The sequence below is a fragment of the Mesoplodon bidens genome (assembly GCF_964165515.1).
Source record: "Mesoplodon bidens genome assembly, chromosome: 13".
Taxonomy (NCBI): domain Eukaryota; kingdom Metazoa; phylum Chordata; class Mammalia; order Artiodactyla; family Ziphiidae; genus Mesoplodon; species Mesoplodon bidens.
Window position 1 is genome coordinate 38,661,384 of NC_138169.1, and position 25,864 is coordinate 38,687,247.

Here is a 25,864-nt window from a genome sequence, read left to right on the forward strand (position 1 = left end):
AACAGAAATCAGTGTGTGGACCCATAAACCTACTCAAGATTAACCTTTCATTTACCCTCAGAACTCAGAAGGTAATTCCTCCCCCAGATGTTAGCAAGACCCTGAGATCTGGATCCTGTAGGGAAAAGCCAGCTAGCCCTGGCCTTGCCTCCTGAATAAATTATGCCCACACCTTGGAAAATCTGAAATGGCCAAGGAAGAATGTCACAGACCATAAAGTCCCTCTTATGTCAACCCCCAACTCTGTAGCTATTAGAGCATTCTGTAGCTATTTCACTTCTGTGTTTTAAACTTGGCAGATGCTTTATCCTGTTTGCAGCCAGGATTTTAAAACCGGGAGCAGCTCTGCAGTCCGGTCCCACAAGAGTATACAGAATGTGTGCTCGTATTTCAGCTCAGGAATGCAAGGCATTGTGGAATGTCTGGGACCAGTCACCTCACTTCCTCCTCCCTTAGTGGCTGTTAATGCCCAAATCAAGAGGTTCACAGGCCAGTGTCAAGAGAGCCAGCTCCATGAGGGGGAAAGGTTGATTTTGTTTGAGGCTGTCTCCCAATATCTGCCACACATTTCTCTGTGTGAAACTATCATAGTTGAGATGTGACAGGTAGTCAAGGAAACCTATCGTTGTGATTATAATTTAGGTATTTCTGTGAAGATGTTGACTTTAACCTGAGAACGAACAGTAGTGGCCTGCTCATCTGCCGCTTTAATAACTTCAGTCTCATGAAGAAACATGTTCAGGTTGGAGGGCAAAGGGACTTTATCATTAAACCAAAGATCATGGTAAGTTTGCAAGCTTGAGTCTACTTTTGAAAATAAGATGATCTTTCATTAATATCTTTGTTATCAGGTACTGGCATTAAGCACTTGCCACTTGATTGGAAAGTAACACAAGGGAGTCTGTTCTTAATGTCAAATCTGCACTCGTTTCCCTTACTGAGGACTCATCTAGAGCCAAACATAAGTTTTGAAAATTCAACAAAACTACCTTTCTTTAGATTTAAGGCTTAACTCCATCCAAGCTTTAGGTTCAAACGTATTCTATATTCTTAAACTGGCAAAGTTAACATTTTTACATTCTTTATGTAACACATAAAAGAAGTGTACATCAAGCTGCTCGCATGGTCCTTTTGCCAGTCTTTTTTTTTTTTTAAAGTAAGGCACATCAAAACCTGTTAAGGGTTAATTCCATGGGCCTACCCTTTTCTGTTTAAGAGATTTACTGGTATCTAATCATTTTTAGTATGTGGACTCCCCAGTGGAGCTTAGAAATCTCTTTGCTTTTTTTTTTTTTTTGTAGATTTAACCCATCCACATCCAGCAGCGCTATAAAAGGCTTCCTGTTGGTTCTTACAGTGTACATGCTAAATGCACTAACTTTCAAAGAAGCCTACTTTTGCATTTGCTCCTGCCCTTGTTGTGTATAAATTGTTAAATCTAACTGCACTATTTCCAAGGGAAAAAAATTTCAGAACCCAAGAATGACAGACTTAACATTTGAGCCTGATATCTGTCTCTGTGCTACTATTACTTGCAGATTGTTCTGATGCAATGCAGTGCTTTCCTTGCCAGTTTCACATAGTGACAGACCCATTTCCCATGATCATCTTGGCTCTGATTTCAGGTGTCAGAGAGCTTAGCACCCATCTTGCCCCTTCAGTATGTCTGTGCTCCCGACAGCGAACACACACTACTGGCAGCCCCTGCACAGTTTCTCCTGGAGAAGTTCCTTCAGCATGCCTCATACAAACTCTTCCCCAAAGCTATCCACAACTTCAAGAGTCCCGTGTTGGCCATCGACTGCTACCTTAACATTGGACCAGAGGTAAAGGGGAAGGGGCTGATACTCTTATTAGATAGAGGGGCTTGTTTTGCTTCTATTAATTTCTCATAACTGTCCTTTATTATGAGAAATAAGAAGAGAAGCTTTAAATACGTTAAAACTTGACACACAAAATAAAAAGGAGTACAAAGCTTAACGAACCAGCCCATTGAAGTTTCAATTAAAAAAAAGTGGGAATTCCCTGCGGTCTAGTGGTTAGCACTCTACACTTCCACTGCAGGGGACGTGTTCAATCCCTGGTCGGGGAGCTAGGATCCCGCGTGCCGGGTCGGGGGTGGGTGCGGAACGTGTCTCCTTTAACCTGACCCTGAGATGAGCAGCTAAAAGGGAAGGCGCTACTTCTTTCAGCTGAAGATGCAGAGGTTTTGCTTGCTTTTGAAATGCTTGTGCTATTTCTGCTTGATGGTTCCAGGTGGCGATATGCTACGTCAGCTCCAGACCCCACTCCAGCAATGTCAACTGTGAAGGGGTGTGTTTCAGTGGACTCCTCTTGTACCTCTGTGACTCTTTTGTAGGTGCTGATCTTCTTAAGAAATTTAAGTTTCTAACAGGTAAATCAAATTTAGCATCTTGCTCGTGAATGCTATTAGTTCCCACTGGACAAAATACAGTGGGAAAGATATAAAAGAGCACTTTAACAATCATTTTGCCAGTAAATTAAATCTTTTAAACCAGGCCACTGATTTTTTAAATGGGGGAGTGTTAAGACTAAATGCAGATAAATATAGCCAGGTTTGTGACCATATTAAATGTTTGCCACTAGTAATTTTAGAAAGGAATGATGCAATACAAGAAGTGATGCTTCTCATATAATCTAATTTTAATAAAAATCAGGTTGGGCTTCCCTGGTGGCGCAGTGGTTTAGAGTCCGCCTGCTGATGCAGGGGACACGGGTTCATGCCCCGGTCCGGGAAGATCCCACATGCCGTGGAGCAGCTAGGCCTGTGAGCCATGGCCGCTGAGCCTGCGTGTCCGGAGCCTGTGCTCCGCAACGGGAGAGGCCACAGCAGTGAGAGGCCCGCGTATCACAAAAAAAAAATAAAAATCAGGTTAATGAGGTATGATTCTGGTATAGAAGCTAAAGTCGTTTCAATAAGTATGCACCATACAAAGTTAAATTTGCCTAAGAACAAACTGCAGATTAAGCATCACAAATAATCCTGACAAGATGACCTCTGAGGTCAGTGAAGAAAAGTAAGGTTCATCATGCTGTGTACAGTGTGCTACCATTTTTATGAGAACAGGAGAAACTGTATTTACTTCTATGTATGTAAAATACATATGGAGCTGTGCATGTGCGTTGGGGGTGGGAGGGAGCGTCCCAGGGGATGCTCGACAATATCTGGAGACATCTTACGTTGTCACAGGGCGGGGTGCTGCTGGCACGGGGGGAAGAAGCCAAGGACGCTGCTAAACATCCTACATGAACAAGACAGCTCCCACAGTAGAACTGTCCGGCCCCCAGTGCCGAGGTTGAGAACACCTGCTCTACAGGGACACATGAAACGTTTAGGACGTGGGTTTTAACACTGGTTACTACAGGGGAAGGGGGGATGTGGTTAGGAGAGCTATTACTTTACACTCTTTTAAACTTTTGAATCTGTAGTAACTACTTTATTCAAAATAAATAGTACAATGAACAAATCTGATAGGTTACTTTATATGTTGGTTCTCGCATGTGCTAGTTTAGGGGATATAATGAGAGAGGTGGTAAGATTCTTTATTTCAATCCCTGAGCCTAAGACACACTTCTGCTTTCTTCTTGAAGGTGCTACTCTGTGTGTCATCTGCCAAGACCGGAGTTCCTTACGCCAAACGATTGTCCGCTTAGAGCTAGAGGATGAGTGGCAGTTCCGCCTCCGGGACGAGTTTCAAACTGCTAACAGCGCCGATGACAAGCCCCTCTACTTTCTTACCGGACGTCACGTATGAGCTTTGGAAGAGACCAAAACCAGCAAAGGGATGCCTAGGTGGGGTGGGGCAGTAACGATTATTAGGGATTTTTTTTCCTTTAAAGTACAATCACTGTGGAGCCAAGTGCAACATATTTGTCTCTTCTCCAAAGAACCCCCCAAATCTGACCTAGATCCTTGGGGGGCATCACTCTCCTTCAGTTCCAATTTCAGGACTTAAATTCAGGTTAACTCCACCCTAGGTAGTTATGCAATTACTTAAGATGTGGTCTGCCCACGGGAGGCTGAGGAGGATTATGCTTTGGAGAGGCCACAGGGAGTCTGCATTGCTTTTTTTTACTATGCTGTGTCGGGGGGGAAACTCTCAGCATTAGCTAGCCTGAATGTGTTACGTGAGACGCACACCGTTGGTGTGGAATTAATTGAAGATTAACGTTTGAGGCCTGAACCCTCAGTTTCTCTTCAGATCTGTACTTTGGTACAGTATTACTCAGGGGTCTGAAATGATAGAATGTAGAAGATATTTGTATTTAAAAAAAAAAAAGTAGCTTTGTCTTTCTCTGTGCAGTGTTAGTTTAAGATGTATAATCTTGTACGTATTGAAACTTTTGGCAAAATTTCCACAGGAGTTAAAAGTTTACTATTTAAACTGAACAAACAAATTAGTAAATGCAGAGCAGGCATTGTGTGTATTCATGTAGCTTCTCCTGGCTTAAGTTCTTTTGCTTTATCCATTCTTTGTTTTCAGTCTCTTAAGCACGCCTGTGAGAATATGAACAGTGATTAATCTTGCACAAGGAGAGCCTGATTCAGTAGTTGAGCCAATTCAGAAGCTTTCAGCAGTCACCCCACACCCACCCTGTTTGGTTGGAATTTAGCAGTTGGCACCAGCAAAGCTAAATGTCAGGCAGGCTTAGCTTCTGTGTGAAGTGGAACTAGTTTCTTTCCTCTCAAAGACTAAAGCAAAGTTTCCTTTAAAAAGATACACTGAATGAATATTAGCTGCCTTATACTGACAACACCACAGAAATTGCCGAAATGGGAAACAGAGCCATAGAAAGAGAGGCTATTTTACTTAATCCTACCAGTGGGGTGCGCGTGTGTTAAAGATGATGCCAGTAAGTCTCTGACTCATTAAGATCAACAGGGGGGTCTCTGTTCAGTATCAACAGTAGGAGGCATAAGTTTCTACAGATTTTTTACCACGTATTTTAATCAAAAACAGATTTTTAGAAAATGTTCTAGAACAAACTAGGTCTATTGGAAGTTTACTCTTAAATTACTCCACTTCTCATCATTAAACAATCTCTTGACATTTTTCTCATTAGCCCATATGTACCACTTTATTCCCACTTTAAATGGCCATTTTTAACTTGAATCGATGTCATTTATGGCCTGAAGCCTGCATTTACTTAGAACAAATACTGTTAACTGACCAGCTTTATTAGTTTGTGATAACAAGAAGTTTACAGCTAGTGAAAAGATGGCATGTACTAATCTGAAAATGGTTTCAGATCTCTTGGTTTTAATGTAGCTACTTATGATGCTTTAAATGTCTCTTGAAATGAACAATTCCTTTAAACTCCATTTTTAACTGACCTTGAAAGAGGACCTGCCTTATAGATGCTTTAAAAATACTCAATTTTTTTTTTTTTTTTTTTTTTTTTTTTTTTTTTTCTTTTTGCGGTATGCGGGCCTCTCACTGTTGTGGCCTCTCCCGTTGCGGAGCACAGGCTCCGGATGCGCAGGCCCAGCGGCCATGGCTCACGGGCCCAGCCGCTCCGCGGCATATGGGATCCTCCCAGACCGGGGCACGAACCCGTATCCCCTGCATCGGCAGGCGGACTCTCAACCACTGCGCCACCAGGGAGGCCCAAAAAAATACTCAATTTTAGTACAGCAGAATTTTTGGCAAAGAGGTACGTTCTGAGGCAGGCTGATTTAGATATGAATGTATTTCAGTTCCTGTTTTGTTGAAAGGGCCTCATGCAGACGATATCAAGAAACCCACTATTTGTGCAATATTTCAAAAATATTTACTATATAGGGCAAATAAAATACTTGAAATAATTCTAAAACAGTTGTACCTGGGGCAGATGGCCTCTCAGGGTTTCTTCAGGCTTTATGGCTTCATAGTCTAAGGAAAAATTTTTAAAGTAGTTACTTGAGGGGACCCCATATTAGTTAGGGCTGCACTCTGAAAAATCAAATGATTATGATCTCTTAAATACTATTTAACTCTGGGGAAGAGAAATGCCAGAATAAAGCCAAAAGCCCATCACCCCAATGATGGAGAATTCAAATTGACCTGCCTATTCTTTTCAATGCCTATCTTGCTAAGGTTTGGATCTTTTAAAATCACCTTATCAGTATAATTCTTTAGAGAATGTTAGGTCGTTCTCCTGCAAGGATAAAATTGCACAAGCACAGGACACCATGATTGGTTAATACGTACCTTGGTGTGTTCCACTTCAAGCCTTGCCATCCCTTAAGAATATTGTGGTGTGAATGTGTTCACTAAGCCTGCATAATAACTGACCTATAGACCTGTTGAACCTTGCCACATATTGACAGTTCACACAGGTTAATACTGAATGTAAACTAAAATTACAATGAGAATTGTTGTATTCAATTTTTTTGGCTGTAATTTATGCAAATGCTTTTTGTGATTTTTAGAAAAGGAGGCACCTGTGTTACTTTATTACTGTAAAATTTTCTTAACCAAAATTTGGTGAATTTCACTAGTCAGTCTACCTCACATTTTGTTTATGATTCTAAATTGTCTTAAGTTGTGTCTACAGTATGTTCTTGTCCTTTAATTTGGTGAATGTATTAAAATTCTCTCCCACCCCCCCAAAGAGAAAGTTTGTTTTCTTTACATGTTCTGGAATGTTCAAAAATGGAATGAGCTGACTATGGCAATGTCCAAGAAAGGCTAGAAGTCCACATGTCACAGGTTGGATGACTCTAAGATACTACTCTTCTGGCATAACAGTCCAAGAAAGTAAATATTTGTTCACTGAAAATGTGTAGCTTATCCAAAGAAGATACACACGTATAAGGTATCTACATACCATGCCCATGTGCAGAGTGCCACAATTATGAATAACAGATATAGAAATGATTATGAAAGAGATGTTAGAAATATTCATGGTACATCCCCAATCTTTTATTTTACAGATGGCAACTATACTCTCGTGTCCTGAGAAGCAGACTTTGGGTTGGTAGAACTGTGCAGTATAACCCTAAGGTGTTACTCTCCAATTTATTTCTAAACTCTAATTTCACCAACTTTTGAGAGTTAACTTGTTATTCCAGGGGGAAAGAAATGCCTTTCAGTTCTATTATTATCAAGAGTGCTAAAATAATAGACTGATATAGAACCATAAAAGCATTCTTCAGGGCCAGAGGTCCCTGGCTGTTACCTCAGGAGGGGCAATAACTATTTTAAGTATGATGACAGATTCAGGATCAAGGCTCCAAAGCCGCTGCCTTAGAAAGACTAACAGCTGTGAAACTCTGACTGCTGTACCTTTGTATTCAACTACGTACAGCTGAACACCAGGGAACAAACATTCCTCAGGCTTGCCTTCAGTCATGGCGACTGGCCCATAAGCTTCCTCTGAGCCTAAGAGAATACTGATAAAACAATGAAATACTGGCTTCCCTGAAAAAAACAAAAACCCAAAAAGGAAACAAAAAAATCGTCACTAAAGATGACTTCAGGAAGAACCTCTGAGGCCAAGGAAACAGCCATTCAAACTATAAGTTCCTTATGTCTTAACTGTCAAGTAGTAAGCTAAGGAAAGCATCTACGGTTGACCCTTCAACACAGGCTTGAACTGCATAGGTCTACTTATACACAAATTTTTTCCAAAAAAACATGTACTACGATACTACACAATCCATGGTTGGCTGAGTCTACAGGTGCAAACCGCTGACATGAAGAGCCAACTGTAAAGTTATACCTGATTTTCAACTGTGTGGGGTAACCCCCATGTTGTTCAAAGGTCAACTGTGCTTCAGTGATTATGACAGCAGGTGGAATAAGAAAGAAAAAAAAGTTTTCTAACTACTTCTTTGTTGTTATAAGACCGAATCTTCCCTTTATCTGCCAGAAGGCCCAAGAGCCATGAGAACAGGTAGAAGGTATATGTATGCCTGCAGTTGCTATCCCAGAAATCAATTCAGCCATCTTAACTGCTGATGAACTACAGCTAGGCAGGAATGTGGCCGTGTTCCTACCCAGACACCCTAGCTGGGCAGCCATGCAAAGTAAGCAACAATTAAAATATCACTGCATGTGGGGCTTCCCTGGTGGCACAGTGGTTGAGAATCTGCCTGCTAATGCAGGGGACACGGGTTCGAGCCCTGGTCTGGGAAGGTCCCACATGCTGCAGAGCAACTGGGCCCGTGAGCCACAACTACTGAGCCTGCGCGTCTGGAGCCTGTGCTCCGCAACAAGAGAGGCCGCGATAGTGAGAGGCCCGCGCACCGCGATGAAGAGTGGCCCCCGCTTGCCACAACTAGAGAAAGCCCTCACACAGAAATGAAGACCCAACGCAGCCAAAAATAAACAATTAATTAATTTAAAAAAAAGTTTAAAATATCACTGCATGTCTACTGTACTTACTGTTCTTACGATACATGCTTTTAGTAGATATACCAAATGCACTCTTGCATGTTACGAACTGGTAAAATACTGATTTTTATAATGCTTACAAAATGAAATAAAACCATTGTATGTCCATGCAGACAAGGGCATAACCCCTAAGAGCTCATGGTTCCTGTCTATACTGGTGGTTCCTATAATGTCCATACACTAGACATTTTTATAATGGACCAACAACTATTCAAGGGTAGCTGAGAAAAAATTTACAGGCACCTTTATATAATCAGCAATTACAGAATCAACCTGTTTCAATGTCTGTGGCCATTAGTGTTTACTCACTGTGTCCACCAGCGCCTCCACCACTCCAGAGAGACCGTCCTTCTATCATCACTCTTCAGCCTTCAACTGGTGTGACAGTGTCGACCGTTCTTTGAGTCTTGGTTTCTACCACTCTCTTATGCTTCTTCCCTTGCACATGCATTCTCAGGTGTTCCTCAATACTCTCTCCTACCCTCTCATTTCATAAACCTCAGGGTGGTGGTCTCTTCTAAACCTTCAAGTAACTAAATAAATTTGCTTAGTTCAAACTCTTCCCAAACTCTAGATCTACATGTTCAGTTATATACCAAATAGATATTTCCACTTGGAGATTCTGCAACCACCTTAAAATTGTGAGCAAAACCGAGCTCATCCTTCCCCATCTAATCTTGCCAACCTAGTTCTCCAGTATGCCCTTCTCAGTCAATTACCCAAATGAAAATTACCCTAGATTCTCCTGTCACGATCCTTCTCTGGTCAGTTATCAACTATCAGTTGTTCACTTTTATCTCCTCAGAGTTCATCTGTCTCCTCATCTTCACCCACACATCGTAGGTTTAGTTCCGTTTTCAGCATCTTTCACAAAGACTGCTACTGTAAGCTCTTAATTATCGTCTAAGTTCTAGATTCCTCACTTGTAAACTCTACCTCATGGGGTTGTCATGATAATTAAATAAAATAATGCATCACTAAACACAAGGTATGACACATGGCAAACATTCAAATGTTAAATATTATTAGTAATTCTGTTCTTAAGAGAAATAGCTAGATTGTAAAACTTATTTGAGGGGCTGTGTCTTTAATACAAACATGAAAAGAAACCATTTTCCTAGTAATGGTAACCTTTAAATCAACCAATAAATACAGCCTCTTTACTCCCAAGTCCCCTTGAAACCACCAAGTTTGGCTCCCCAAAGAAGCATACTATTGCTTCTATGGAAATTGTGCCTGTATTATGAGATTAACAGTTACTAGGACGTCTACACTACACCTGAAAATTTCATCCTGTTTTTAAAAAATTACAGTCCCTGTCAGGCAAACGTTGAGACCAGGGATAACTAGAAGAGTCTCAAGCCCAAAGAGAAAAGCAGTGTTGAGAGTTAGACCATCATGATGAATCAGAGGGAAATATTTACACTGCCTTACCACTCCACCCTATAAAGACTACAGAGCCTTACACCACTCTATTAATTTTAAAAACACACATCTAAGGGTGATAAAATATATACCTGTCTGTTAATCATAGTTTAAAAGCCCTAATTTTTAGCTGGTTTTAATTTCAGCTCATAAAATTAATCTATGTTAAATCACAGTGGTGCTTCATTCTTGGGCCATGGCTCTTTATTTCTTTGAAAGAGCAGAAAATTCTCATGTTAGGATCTTGTCTTTGGAGATGTTACTGACATACTTACCCTATGGCAAACTGGTGAAAACTACCTTTTTTTTTTTTTTTTTTTTTTTTTTTTTGCTGTACGCAGGCCTCTCACTGCTGTGGCCTCTCCCGTTGCGGAGCACAGGGTCCGGACGCGCAGGCTCAGCGGCCATGGCTCACGGGCCCAGCCGCCCCGTGGCATGTGGGATCTTCCCGGACCGGGGCACGAACCCGTGTCCCCTGCATCGGCAGGCGGACTCCCAACCACTGCGTCACCAGGGAAGTCCGAAAACTACCTTTTAAGAAGCCAGTGTTTTAATCTTATTTCAAGGTATCAAAACTAACAAACTTCCTGAAAAAGCACAATAATAATACATCATTTATCACATTTATCACTTAGAAAAAGCTATCAAGTATTTTATTATTTTATTCTACATTATATACAGGTCATAAAAGGCCACAGCAGTTTTTCAACATATAAACCCTTTAAAAGTAGAGGGCACTATGAAGGATAGACAAGTATCAAAATGAAGTCCAATAATGAGGGCATATACCCAGTGTAGTATTTCTGAGGAGTAACGAAGCAGATACCAAGTCCTCCATATTTAGCTTGCAACTATTCCACAGGTTTTTTATAAATCTCTTTGGGATTGTTAATAGCTGAAGTGTGCCAGTTGCCATTTATTTTAAAAAGTGAAACCAGAATGAAAGAATAAATAAACTAGAGGGTACCATTCTAATTCTAGTCACTTACAGCTCTCCAAGAAGGAAAGCCTCAATTCCTTTCCACCTTCCACTTTTTGCTGCTGTCAAGAAGCGGAAAGAGAGAAATGGAAGAAAAAGTTCGGCTTTGCTTTTTTGTGAGGATTCTTTTAAATTATATACCAGACCCTTTAAGAATTAGCTTTGAGTTCCTAAACAGGTAACATCACACCCTCCTTGAGGAATAATGCAAAAACATCGGTTTCCATTCTGTGAAAATACAACCATTAAAACTATAACTGGTATCAGCAGATCAATATAAAAAATACAGTACCAAGCTACACTGGTATATTTCCATAATTAAGAACTTCAAAATATACTTATCACTGAGACCATAGTCCTTGCATTAGTTTCAGTCCACTATGAACAATTATCTGCTGCATGTAAACATGTCTAAATAACTATAGATAAAATACATCAATCATAAATTTCTGTAAAAGATAATAAAATATCTTCTTTAAAAAACAAAACAACAATAAGCAATTACTGCATTTTTCCAATTTTATGAAAATGGAACAACCTTACAGTTGTTGCCAGTCCTGAGTTCATTGTAATAAAAATGGCCCTAGTTCCTGGTTAAAGTCAGCAACCAATCCATTCTCTTCAGTAGATGTCTTCTGGACTGCAGGCATGAATTTATTTTAGGTGTTATTTTGTCCATTAATAAAATTATATACCAGAAACTGACCAGTGCCACAGTACTGTGTTGCAAACAGTTTTCCATCAGGAGTAGGATCTGAGAAAGCAATTTCTTCTTTACTCAAGTATGAGCCATATATAAAGTTACTCCTATTAAAAGGGGGGGAAGTAGAAGGGTAAAAAAAAAAAGTATATTATTTTAAATCATTAAAATTGGAAAAACCTGTCAAATAAAATTTGAATAAAGACTTTTTAGGTAATGCTGTATATTCTAGAAACTTAAAAATAACTGTCTTATAAAAGCAATCATAGTTTTAAAAACATTTACCCAACACCTTTTCACGATAAAAATACTCCAACAACTCTAAATAGGAGGAACTTCCTCAACCTGATAAAGAGCATCAAAAGGCATCAAAGTTAATGGTAAAAAAAAGACTGAAAACTGTTCCTCAGAGATCAGGAACAGGGTAATAAGGCTACGTCTGCTCACACCTCTTCTATTAAAACAGGACAATTAGACAAGCAAAAGAAATAAGAAGCAACCACGTTGGAAAGGAAGAAGTAAAATTATCTCTTTTTACAGATGATATGATCTTTTATATACAAAAATCCTCTGGAATTCACAAAATAACTATTAGATCTAATAAAGAATGAGTTCAGCAAGTTTGTAGGATGTAAGATCGATATTAAAAAATTAACTGTATTTCTATACACTTGCAATGAACAATTCAAAATGAAATTTAGAAAACAAGTCCATTTGCAATAACACTGAAAGAGTAAATACTTAGGATTAAATTTAGAGACACGCAAGACCTAAAAAATGATAACTATAGAGCATTGTGGAAAGAAATTAAGGGCTACTTAAGTAAACAGAAAGACATCCCATGTTTATGAATCAGAAGACTTAATATTGCTAAAACAGCATTACTCTCCAAATTGATCTATACTGGGCTTCTCTGTGAAAATTAACAAGCTGGTCCTAGAATTCATATGAAAATGCAAGAGACACTGAATAGTGAAAAGAATCTTAAAAAAGAACAAATTTATAGAACTCACATTTCCTGATTTCACAACTTACAACGAATCTACAGTATTCCAGACAGTGGGCTGCTGTCGTAAGAGACCAATGCAACAGAACTGAGTCCAGACAAAAACCCTCACGTTTATGATCAATCAGTTTTGACAAAGGTGGCAAGACCATTCAATGGGAAAGAAAAGTCTCTTTAATAAATGGTGCTGGAACAATTGGATATCCACAATGAAAAGAATGAAGTTGGATCCTACCTCACATCATACACAAAAATTTACTTAAAATGGATTAAAGACCTAAATATAAGAACTAAAATTATAAACTCCTGAAAGAAAATACAGGCCCAAATCTTTGTGGCCTTGGATGAGGATATTGTTTCTTAGATATGTGACAAGAAAAAAAGATATATAATTTGGAGTTCAAAATTCAAAACTTCTGTGCTTCAAAGAATACTAAGAAGATGAAAGGACAATCATAAAATGGTAGAAAATATTTGCATATCATATATCTGATAAGGGACTCATCTCCAGAATATATAAAGAACTATTACAACTCAACAAGAGAAAGACAAATGAACCGATTTAAAAATGGACATAGGATTGATTGAATAGGCATTTCTCTGAAGATATATATAAATGGCCAATAAACATCATTACCTATTAGGGAAATGTAAATCAAAAACCACAATGAAATACCACTTCATACCCACTAGGATGGCTAAAAAGACAGATAATAACAAGTGTTGGTGAGAATGAGGAGAAATTAGAACCCTTGTAACATTGCTCATGGAGTTGTAAAACAGTGCAGCCACTTTGCAAAATAGTTCAGCAGATCCTCAAAATGTTATACGGTTACTGTATGGCCCAATTCTCCTACGTATGTACCAAAAGAAATATACATATGCAAGTATTTCTCTATTTACCAAGAGAAATAAAAATACACAGCCTACTTCTAGAGAGGTGCAAAAATAAATCCTCTTTTGTAACCCAGAACTCATTGTTCAGTATGAGTTTTGATACAGATAAGAAGGAACATGATACTAAGAGAGTCAAGTGATGGGGGTGTATTGATAAACATAAAGATTGCTTCCAGGACTAAGAGCTGATAATTTTCCTCATATCTTAAGCTTTTAAATTATCAGCTGTATTGATTTAGTACTCTAATTTTAACGTTGACATGAAACAAAGATGGCTTCTTTTTTAGGCTTTTATCTTGAACAGAGTGTCTGGATAATTTAAAAAGGTATTGGCAGGGCTTCCCTGGTGGCGCAGTGGTTGGGAGTCCGCCTGCCGATGCAGGGGACGCGGGTTCGTGCCCCGGTCCGGGAGGATCCCACGTGCCGCGGAGCGGCTGGGCCCGTGAGCCATGGCCGCTGAGCCTGTGCGTCCGGAGCCTGCGCTCCGCAGGGGGAGTGGCCACAACAGTGAGAGGCCCGCGTAACGCAAAAAAAAAAAAAAAAAAAAGGTATTGGCATATCCCAATGATCTGTACTGTTCTAGGGTGTGATGGCTTAGGAGTGAATATGATTTGAACCTAATACATTTTTAGAGGGTGTCAAATTCAGAACCAGGCAGATCCATCTCCTGACCCTAAACATGGTCCTAAAGTAAATTGCTTGAGAGGAAATTGGATCCCAAAGATTACAGGTGGGGAATTTTGAAGTGTGTCCATATTTCACTGGAGATCAAAGAAGCCTAACTAAAAGAATTGTGGGCTGACTCACATGATAACTTCTTTTTGAAAGGGCTATTTTATCTTGAAGATTATGAGTTTGGAGGAACTAAGGTGACTGGCAGTGGAAAGAATCAGAACATGTGAAATTCCTTAAAAATTTATTGACTTAAATAACTGTGTTACACATAATAAAAAAAAATCCTAAAAAAAAAAATACACAGCTTTCCCTGGCGGCACAATGGTTAAGGATCCGCCTGCCAATGCAAGGGATGTGGGTTCGATCCGTGGTCAGGGAACTAAGATCCCACATGCTGCGGGGCAACAAAGCCCGCACGCCACAACTACTGAGCTCGCGCTCCTCAACGAGAGAGCCTGCACGCCACGCACTCTGGAGCCTGCGCCACAACTAGAGAAGAGAAAACCCACACGCCACAACTAGAGAGAAGCCCATGCCACAACGAAGAGCCCCCATGCCACAACGAAGAGCCCCCATGCCACAACATGCGCCACAACGAAAAATCCCACATGCTGCAATGAAGATCCCACATGCCACAACAAAGACCTGATGCAGCTAAATAAATAAACATACATTAAAAAAAATACAGTTCAGAATAGGCAAATCTGTTGAGACAAAAGTAGATTATTGGTTGCCAGAAGCTGGGGGAGAAGGAAATGGGGAAATTGGGTATCAGGTTTTGGGGAGACTGAAGGAAATACCTTAGAATTAGACAGTGGTGATGGTTACACAGCCTTCTAAATATACTAAAACCCAGTGGAATGTCACTTTAAAAAGATGACCAAAAAGGCCACCTACTGAATGGGAGAGGATATTTGCAAATGATATATCCAGTAAGGAGTTAATACCCAAAATATACAGAGAACTCATACAACTCAACATCAAAAAAAAAAAAAAACAAACCTGATTAAAACATGGGCAGAGAATCTGCAAAGGCATTTTCCCAAGGAAGACAAAAAGAGGGCCAAAAGGCACATGGAAAGATGTCCAACATCACTAATCATCAGGGAAATGCAAATCAAAACAACAATGAGGTATTATCACCTCACACCTGTCAAAATGGCTATTTCAAAAAGACAACAAATATCAAGTGTTGGTGAGGATGTGGAGAAAAGGGAACACTCATGCACAGCTGGTAGAAATGTAAACTGGTGCAGCCACTATGGAAAACAGTATGGAGAGTCCTCAAAAAAATTAAAAATAGAACTACCATATATGACCCATATATGACCATATAAATTCCACTCCTGAGTACTTACCCAAAGGAAAAAAAATACACATTAGAAAAAATATATGCACCTCTGTGTTCATTGTAGCATTATTTACAATAGACAAGATATGAAAGCAACCTAAATGCCCATCAAGAGATAAATGGATAAAGAAGATGTTGTGTGTATTCGCACAACCAGAGACATACACACAGACACAAACACACACACAACGGAATATTACTCAGCCACAAAAAAGAACGAAATCTTGCCATTTATAACAACGCGGATGGACCTAGAGGGTGAAATAAGTTAAAGAAAGAAAAATGCTGTATAATTTCACTTATATGTGGAATCTAAGATGCAAAACAAATGAACAAACATAAAACAGAAACACAATTATAGATACACAGAACAAACAGGTGGTTGCCAGAGGGAAGGGGAGGGTGGAAGCAGGTGGAGGGAGAAATAGGTGCAGGAGATTAAGAGGCACAAACTTCCAGTTGTAAGATAAATGAGTCAATGGTATGAAACGCACAGTATGGAGAATATAGTCAATAACTACGTAATATCTTTGTATGGTGACATATCTGTATCTAGACTTACTGTGGTGACCATCTTGAAATGTATAGAAATACGGAAACACTGTTGTATAACAGGAACTAACATAGTGTTGTAGGTCAATTATACTTCAAATAAACAAACTCAAAAAGAGATCAGATTTATGGTTACAAGAGGTGGGGATTTGGGGAGGGGGGTATTCGGTGAAGGCAGTCTAAAGGTATAAACTTCCCGGTTATAAGATAAATAAGTACTAGGGAGGTAATGTATAACATGATAAACATAATTAGCACTGCTGTGTGTTATATATCAAAGTTGTTAAGAGAGTAAATCCTAAGAGTTCTCATCACAAGGAAAAAAATTTTTCTATTTCTTTAATTTTTTATCTATATGAGATGATGGATGTTCACTGCACTTATCACGATAATCATGTCATGATGTATGTAAGCCAAATCATTTGTTGTATACCTTAAACTTATACAGTGTTGTATGTCAATCATAATTCAATAAAACTGGAAGAAAAAATGGTTAATTAAAAACAAGATAAATTTTGTGCTATGTAATTATATCTCAATAAAGCTGTTATTTTTAAATGTTTTAAATTTTGCCAGGATATAGACTATTAGTAGAATTTTCATATTTTAATTGTAACAAGGTGAGATGGGTACATAAAGGAACAATAAATGAAAAAAGTTAGAAACCTCTATGGTTTTAACAGGAAGCTTAGAGTGGCAGTCTCAGTATGACACAGAACAAACACAATGACTACAATGTTTTATGTTTTTATAAACTAGAACCATCTTATGGTTTTGACAAGACCTAAGTTTTACAAGATTTAAAGGAGGGACAATACCCTCATTTAGGACAATTATTTAATCAGCTGCATTTTCCAGGTTTAGTTCTGAAAGAGCTAAAAATAGACCTGCCTCTTGTCAAGAGAAGGGTAGTAGATCTAAGCCCTTCTGGATCACTACTCATTGATAAAACAAAAATAAGGGAGAGAGACCTGAAACACAGTAAGGCTCTAAGAGACTTCAGAGTCTTAGGATCTCACTGATAACAGTAATGGATTATTTTGAAAGCTATACCTATAAGTAGTAGTAGATAGGTAGAACAACCTAAAAAACCTCATTTGCATGATTAATTTAAACCTCTTTCATTAATCCTTTAGCAAAGATGCTTTAAAGAGCAAAAAACATGTAATTTTCTGAATCTTCTCCTCTATACCTCTGATTAAAAATCAAGCAATAAAAGCCAGAAGAAAAACTATTAGAGATTTAGATTATTTACAAATACTATTCTTAAATTAAGACAAATTTTCCCAAAAGCTAAACTCCCAAGAAATTTCCCATACTTCTTTGGTTATCTTTAAAATTCTCTAATATTGAACACAATTTGAAATAAGTGGGTTATTTTGGCCTGATATCATAGATGCAAATTTAAAAAGTTAAAATGGTTTAATAATACTTAACCCATAGTGCTTTCTTCCCCCTCAGGTTAACTTCACATAAAAAGCACTCACAGATTCAACATACTGACAATCTTAATGCAGATTTTAAATTAATATAAATAAAAGTTACACATTTAAGATTAACTAAATGCCATTCTTTATATAAAACTCTGCTTAAATCCTAAACTACGGAAAATGACTTGAAGAATTACATTTTAGTTACCTCAGGCATTCAATCATGCGAGAAGCAATTTTCTTCCGACGCATCATGCTGAACACCCATATGCGGCTGATCCCACAGATTGCAGGCTCTGGCAATGTTGAGCAGCACCAGGCTTTTTGCCTTTCAAATCTGACTTTTTCTTCTTCTGACCTGATAACTGGAAGTTTTTCTTCTATAACTCTGTAGCCCTATATGTAGCAAAATAGGGGGACATTTTAAAACTTTATTTATTTATTTTTATTGGAGTATAGTTGATTTACACTGTTGTGCCAGTCTCTGCTGCACGGCAAGTGACTCCATTATACACACAGACGTTGTTGGAGGGGCAAGAATTTTAAAGTGGGAATATTATTAAGCAACTGCCTAGTACTTACCTTAGTGAGGAGGTCACTACTTTTGTCTGGCTTCTTAACAAACTATGGGAACCACTTACGCTTTCACCCTCATTTTAAGAAATAAACAGACCTGGATCTACGTTCTGTTCTAAATCACTAGTTATGTGACCATGAGATAAAGTTACTTAATTATGCTCTGGGTTCCTTACCAATAAATTGGAACTCTCCACCACCTCCTTCAGAGAATTGCTGAGATTAAATAAGGAAATATATACAAAGCAGCCTGCCATCACGGCTGGCACGTAATAGGAACTGAATGCTAATTTTCTCTACCTCCCATATCCTAGGACCAGCAAAAGGACATGTTAAAAACTCGGCAGTCGCAACTGTTTCTGGGCGTGCTGCCATAGTTCTAGGGTTCACAGCTGTGCAGGAACTAGGATGAGAGATGGCAGAGGAATCAAGAGTTAAAAAGGTCCTTTCCCGGGCTTCCCTGGTGGCTCAGTGGTTGGGAGTCCGCCTGCCGATGCAGGGGATACAGGTTCGTGCCCCGGTCCGGGAAGATCCCACATGCCGCAGAGCGGCTGGGCCCGTGAGCCATGGCCGCTGAGCCTGCGCGTCCGGAGCCTGTGCTCCGCAACGGGAGAGGCCGCGACAGTGAGAGGCCCGCGTACTGCATAAAAAAAAAAAAAAAAAAAAAAGGTCCTTTCCCTACACTCCTACCTCTAAAAAATAAATAAATACTCTAAGAAAACATAGATCTCTTCTGCCAGTCTAGTGGCCAAAAAGGGACATGGCTAGCCTTCTGATGGGATGTGGTACACAAGTTAAAACAATCAGACAACACAACTGAGAGTTAACAAAGAACAAACAAGCAAATATTACACAACTATGTTCTAATCTAAACACTGCTACAAGTCATTTTTGGAACTAGGTAGAATAAAAATTTAAAAAACACAAGGGTGGGGAGTTCCCTGATATCTAGTGGTTAGGACTCAGTGTTTTCACTGCCGTGGCCGATTCAATCCCTGGTCAGGGACCTGAGCTCCCGCAAGCCACGCAGCGCAGCCAAAAAAAAAAAAAGAACAACCCAGAAAACTACAAGGGTTTTACTAAAGAACATTCATTGTGTACAACAACCACATAAAAAACACCGTAAGAAAGAAACAGTCAAAAACAAGACAGATGTCTGCAATTTCTTTTAATGCTTAGTCATTTGCCAAACAGATGTAAGAATGCTCTATCATAAAATTTGCAAATCTTTGTCACTCTGTACAAATCTGACTTCAAATATTTAATTTCCCTCATCTTCATTTGTTTCAATCATCAATTTTGTCTAAAAACTGATACTTCCCTCAAGTCGGTATCTTACTATTAACCCTCCTCGGGAGTAATAAATCATGCTAGTTGGAGTGAAATTAAGGGAGGTGAGTTGCTAAGGACAATTCTTAAACACACAACAGTTATTCAATACACACTGAAAGCACTTTGGCATTCAGGAAAATCAAGCATGACATTGTTGATATCTCTTAAAAGTGGGACAATCAAGACTCAGGGACCTATCAAGTGGATAAATGATAAAGCAAAGAATAAATCCACTGCAAAGAAAAAATAAACCCACACGATTTGTACTATGCAAAAATTAACTCAATTACAGTATGGCAAGCTTCTATGAGTTAGTCATTTTATATCAAATTTGTATATCCAAACCACTTTGTCAGCTATTTATTTAAATCAAATTTGTAATTACAAACAGCAAGATTCATAAACTACACAATTTCAGGTTGAATTTTTTAAATGTAGCTTAACATATGGAAATTAACTCATGCAGATTTGTTTCGACTTTGTACTTTATTAGAAAATTTTATGATGAAGCATACACTTGCAGGCAACTAAAAGATACCATTGTTTGTTTTTTTGCACAATTTGGCTCTTAAATACAAGCCAAGTCCTCATCTAGAGCTCAACCAAAGAAGTGCTGATCCACTGCAGGAGTGTGCAACTTTTCATAAAGGGCCAGGCAATAAGTATTTTAGGCTTTGCAGCATACCTGGTCTCTGTTGCAACTATTCAACTCAGTCTTTGTAGTGTGAAAGCAGCCACAGACAATATGTAAGCAAATGGACATGGCTGTGCTACAATAAAACTTTATAAAAAACAGGTTGGATTTTGCCTTCAGGCTGTAATTTGCCAACCCTTGATTTATTCCAGTGCTGAAGGGACTGAGACAGACATTACGTTAGCAGCCAAAAGGAAACTTCCCGAACAAAATTTAATAGTACTTTTGATTTATAGAATTTTTCTCTTATACTTTATACTGACTTGAGAAACTAATTCCCATGCAAGATACAACTCCACTGTAGTAAAGAATTACACACAGGAATTCTTGCATTCATACTCTTCCTTACATAAAATGCTGAAAAATTTACCAGGATTATGTTATTCCTGTAACTCTTTAAACACCATACTACATACGAACACTCTTTAAAAATCACTTACCCATTGGATATGTTCTGCAATTAGGCAACCAACTACTTTTTTGTCATTAGAAATAAAGAGAAGTGTTTTTGTTCTGGAATAGCACATTAGTGGAGCCTGCTGGAAACCTAAATCATTATCAACCATCTCTCTAATCTCGTCAACCTGCCAAATAAAGAACAATAATTTTTTAACAACAAAGCATTTTATATATGTAAAAATATACTATTTCAGTTCAATAAATTGAGTATATTATTCCAAGCAGGATATCCTCTGAAGAGTGCTTCTGAATGACTGTCCTGACCAATAAATGTTTTTCAAGCCCTGTGGACCAATTTGCAAAAGGAGGAAAGAATGGAGAGTAATGTCAAGCCCAGCAGTCTGGGAACAACAGCAGTGAGAGCTCCTACAATAGGTAATAAGAACAGAGACTTCCCATTAGAAGGATCATGGGTTTGAGTACTGGAGAGAACTTCACTGGAATCTTCGCCAGGCAAGACACACTTTTCTTCTTCGCAAGGCTTAATGAGTACTCTCATCAGTAAAATGCAGGTGAACACAGAGGACAGACATAAATGTTTACTCCTTATCAACCATTTATAGGCCAGACATTATGCAAAGCACTTTATCAATATTATCTCATTTAAATCCAACACCTCTTAGAGGCTTATAGTTTCTTTTGCATATGGAAGAAATAAAATTCAAAAGTAACTTTCCCATGTCAGATATGGGACACCTAGAACCAAAGAGCTGGGATTTCTGGGATTTGAACCTATAATGTTAATATGGCATCAAACTGCTTCTTTCTGTTACCTCCTAGAATTGTGGTCAAGGTCAAGTATGATAAGCTCAAACTTTTATAGGTTCTCAAAGTCAAGATTTTTGTAGGCACACAAACATTAGTTCCTTCCCCAGTTAAAAAATAATCTGCAAATATTCAGTCCAATAAACATTCATTTGTGACACTAAGTTTAAAATGCAAATAACACCTAAGAGGGTTAAGTACTCACACCTCTTACATGCAGAATACCATGTAATACATCCCTTATTCAATGATGAAAACTCAAGTCCTCCTAATCCTAGAACAATATCCCACAATACCTGACTCAGTTCCTAAAGGCAAATGACTCACAATTCCTTAGATTTTAATTTTTAACCTATTATGGGTTACTAACCATTAACATACTGAATTGTAGGTTACTAAGAGTCTGTCCTGAGAAATGAAAATGAGGAAATTAGAATTTCCTGTGGAGTCTTGGTAAGAAATGTCTGGATGCCACATGCAGTTAAAGCGAAGTACCCACTGTGCATTTCCAAATGATAACAGTTGGAATTCCAAAAATTCCATAATTTAATTTTCATTTAGTCAGCTACTAATCCAACATTAATTCAACAAGTATTTGTTTCTGTGCAAGGATCAATGTTTCAAATACAAGACAGGTTTATGCGCCATTCTAACTACTACTGTCTATACTGTGCAGCAGTGGTAACATGGGGGCTTATTTGAGTATCAGTGATTGTTCAGTTATATATTCAGGGTACCTGAAAAGTCAGGAACCACAGGATAAACTTATACAAATGATCCTTGAACACCACAGGTTTGAAAAGGATGGGTCCACTTTTACATGGATATTTTTCAGTAGTAAATACTTCAGTACTACATGGTCCGTGGTTGGTTGAATCCGAAGATACAGAGGAACCTAGCACACCGAATTATATGTAGATTAACACTGCCTCCCCCAACCGTTGTTCAAGGATCTGTAAGTGCAATGTTAGCTATATTTTCAAATAACAGGTTCAAAGTGTTTTTCTTCAACCTTCCTTTCAGGTGAAGTATTCCTAAATTTAAAGAGGTCCAACTATTAACCTGAGAAAAGTAAATAAACTACTTTCCTTGTGTTTCTAGATATGTTGAAAACACTCTAGTTTAATTAAGTTTTTCAGATAAACAATCAGACCCATTGCTTTACATTATGAGGTGTACTTCTGAAAAAGCATCTGGAGGAAAAACATTTTGAGTATATTATTTGAAAATGTAATTAATATATTCATTAAAAATAAGTTTGTCCTATGGTCTCCTGATATTTAGGGTACTCTATATAATAAAATGGTTCCAGACTTCATTATCTCTCTGGTTCATTTCTCTGAACCCTAAATTGGACTATAACTTGGCTCACCCTAGATAAGAGGATTTTAAGTTTTCTCCATTACATTTATAAATCAGAATATATCTTATTTTGTACCTTAACATTACAATTACTTCATGTTTAACTTAAGGATAACTATGACCTACTACTAGATCCCCTTCTGCAATAAGCTTTTATTTAGAAATTTACTCAGAATAAAATGACATTTATTAATTTTAATTTTATAAATTATGATTCAGATTTTTATTTTAATTTTGATTCTTGGAATCATTTATGTGGCATTATTCATTACTATGCCTTCATACCATCACTCAAATTACTGGTAATATGAGACAGTAATCAATCAATCCACTAAAAATTCATTTCACTTATGCTAGATACACTACAAAGTTAAAGCATAATTTTTCAGTTGGGTCGTGACTAAATGCTTATTTCTTGTTTTCAGAATTGGTTTTTAAATGTGTTCTGCCAGCAATACATTATACTCTTAAAAGTAGCTGCAAAATTATACTATTCATTCTGTGTGAAATTTCACTGGAAATTTACCTTTTTCAGGGCATACTTTGGGTCTTCAGGAAGAACCATTATTATCCTGCCATCAGGATATTCAGCTAGAATTCTTTCTTTTTTCCAACCCTAGACATATATATAAAAAAAAGAATTAATTTTATTTATCACATTTCATACATCATATTCATGTACAATAAGAAAAATATATCAATGCGTCTAAAAATTACAGACATGGAAAAGTATATGTTCGTTAATATTTAATAAGACATGATAAATCAGGTAATTTGTATAATAGGTATAATACAAGCTAATTTCTCTCTACTATTCATTCAGAGATCTAATACCACAATAGCATTTCTAATTTATCATTTCCCATTTTAAATTAATTTTGAAAACCACACACCAGAAGCAAGCCCCTTAAGGTCAGTGATTCCCAGAACCTAAAGGATAACTCACCCAGTTTCTTGATAAGAGAATTAAAGTCTTAAATTTCTTTGGAACATCGTTACCTCCACAAACAAACACTCATGGTTTTATGTCTGGCATGCCAAAGACCTCCAGGAGGTTTTAAATGAACTGATTTGCATGCAGTAGCCCAATATGTAAGGAATAGTTTTTATTCTTATTGATCACAACTATCAAAGTCACAAGAAGGATACTATAAAAATATAACTACCTTCTAAGAATCTAATAGGGAAGGAGAGGCTACGTTGTGTGTATCTGAAGTTAAACATACTCAAAAAAAGAGAGGTAATAAACTCTTCTTCAGATCCACACTCGTGGTGATTAATGAGCAGAACCTGCATGAAAAAAAAAACAAAACAAAAGCCACTTAAATCTAGTAAGATGGGACTGAACCAGAGGTTAAAACTAGGAGCTTTGAAGTTAAAAATAAGTACAGAAGGAATGAGCTTAACTGGTTGTTCCATTTGTCTTACCCAACCAACTTTAAATAAAAATGCCTTTCAAGAAGCAATATGTACTTCTATTAAAGAAAACCAGCATCTTCTTTCTGAGATTTGTTTGAGAATATTAAAGCTCAATGAAACCAAGAAAAAGGCAACTATATTTTTTAAAATACTATGGCAAGTCTGAGAGGAGGTTGATTTTCTTAAATAATCCAGAATGGTCTTTTTGGGAGAGGGCAGGATCTTAGCTGGGGACAAAAAGTCTAGAAATAAACTTGGTATAAATCACAATTTGGATTAAAGTATTTAAAATCAGAATTTGTTTAAAAAATAGAGCACCCAAAGGTAAAGTAAAATTCAGACTATAATTATGATGGTAATGCGTTCCCAAGATTTGAGAAGAAAAAAGGAGCAGAAACAATAGTCACAGAAGTCATTTTTTCAAACTAGAAACGAAATCTGAATCATATCCAGATTTGAATATAGGTAAAATGCTTTTAAAAGGAATAAAAGATATCACCCTCTTTAAAAACAAATTTACATTAATATGTTATTTTCGGGAAAAGTTTTAAAAATAAATCTGTTTCACATAAAATGAAAATGGAGACTTTTCATTTTAAAAACTAAACGACAAATTCAATGAAAAGCTAGAATTTAAGTAACCCCAACTTACAACAACGTCATACGTCCTGAACTGAATTACCTAAAGATAATTTGATAAGCTATTCTCCTACTGTCTTTAAAAATAACAATACTGGTCTAACGTCATTATATTGCACCGTAGGCACTAGATAAATTATTTTGCTTTACTGACTTTTTAGTACAAAACTTCCTCTTGATACAAGTTGAGACTTGCATGTTCATGCAGGAAATGTTATCACAATTGGATTTGATACATTTAAATTTTTTAAAATGTTTTAAATATGATTGTTTTTTCATGTACATGTATAAGCAGCAGGAATTGCAAAGGGCAGAGTTATTACTGCCTAGGTTTCTAATGTTCATGAAGACAGCATATTTAAGTGAAAACTTTTTAAGAGTTCTGGAATAAAAGTTCAGGGTTTAAATCCCATTTCTTGGTAGTTACTAGCTATATGGTCTTGGGCAAATCAATGGAACTCTCATTCTGTTTCCTGACCTAGGCTATGGATAAAATAGCTGTCATCACATACATTACTTAGGAGTTTAGAGCACTGCATTTAAGAGATGATACCTCACAGAGAGTAGCCACTCCGTAACTCTTAGTAACTTCCACTCTACCTTTCTAATGGTATCAAACTAAAATCCATGTACTACTTTAAGAAAACACAATTAATAAAGTCTCCAAAGTTAAATACGACAATAAATTCAAATCTTGGACAAGGCAAAGATGAAAGAACCAAGTTGGCTAATATCTGTCAAATAAGATACTAAAGACATTTATATGCTTCAACTGCAGTTAACTCTTTCCTGGAGTCAATAACCACATGATCCTCCTATCTTTAGAATACTTAGATGAGATGAAATGTGTCTGCTACTTGAAACTGAGGCAGAGGTGGAGGTTTTGGGAAGGGTAAATGCAATTTAGAGGAAGAACCAAATAGCCACAGCTTTTTTGCAAAGATATAAATTTCAGTGCAGTGCATTTACACCTTTCACCTTTAGCTCTAACATGTTACACATATCCCTCTGCTAGCAAGTGGTATTTTCCAAACCCCAAATATTTTTAATTCACCCATCCGGCTACTGAAAAGCAGAACGCTTTACACTGCTGATAGCAATCAATGATTTTTTTTTTTTTGCCCCAACCCCACTGTAGTTACTCTAGACTTCAGAGTCTAAAGAATGGAAGGGGTTTTTCTCTTTTTCCATTTGAAAAAGACTA

At 37.6% G+C, this 25,864-nt stretch overlaps 2 protein-coding genes across 5 annotated transcripts in view; one reads left to right on the top strand and one right to left on the bottom strand.

Annotated features, from left to right (window-relative positions):
• GREB1L (GREB1 like retinoic acid receptor coactivator) overlaps window positions 1-5,397 on the top strand; it is a 258,611-nt gene extending 253,214 nt beyond the window's left edge. For both annotated transcript variants that reach the window (XM_081252044.1, XM_081252045.1), the window contains exons 31-34: window positions 643-784; window positions 1,626-1,826; window positions 2,257-2,395; window positions 3,613-5,397. In XM_081252044.1, coding sequence (XP_081108170.1) covers window positions 643-784; window positions 1,626-1,826; window positions 2,257-2,395; window positions 3,613-3,776 — 646 coding nt within the window. In that variant the 3' untranslated portion in view covers window positions 3,777-5,397. The remainder of the gene's footprint in view (window positions 1-642; window positions 785-1,625; window positions 1,827-2,256; window positions 2,396-3,612) is intronic.
• Window positions 5,398-9,083: 3,686 nt separating this feature from the next.
• Window positions 9,084-25,864, bottom strand: part of ESCO1 (establishment of sister chromatid cohesion N-acetyltransferase 1) — a 68,907-nt gene continuing 52,126 nt past the window's right edge. For 2 of the 3 annotated variants that reach the window (XM_081252049.1, XM_081252050.1), the window contains exons 9-12: window positions 23,129-23,218; window positions 20,457-20,600; window positions 17,623-17,810; window positions 9,084-11,610 (exon numbers count right to left, since the gene is read on the bottom strand). In XM_081252049.1, coding sequence (XP_081108175.1) covers window positions 11,463-11,610; window positions 17,623-17,810; window positions 20,457-20,600; window positions 23,129-23,218 — 570 coding nt within the window. In that variant the 3' untranslated portion in view covers window positions 9,084-11,462. Of the gene's footprint in view, window positions 11,611-17,622; window positions 17,811-20,456; window positions 20,601-23,128; window positions 23,219-23,768; window positions 23,893-25,864 lie in introns of those variants that run through there. The other variant, XR_014017286.1, reaches the window with a different exon arrangement.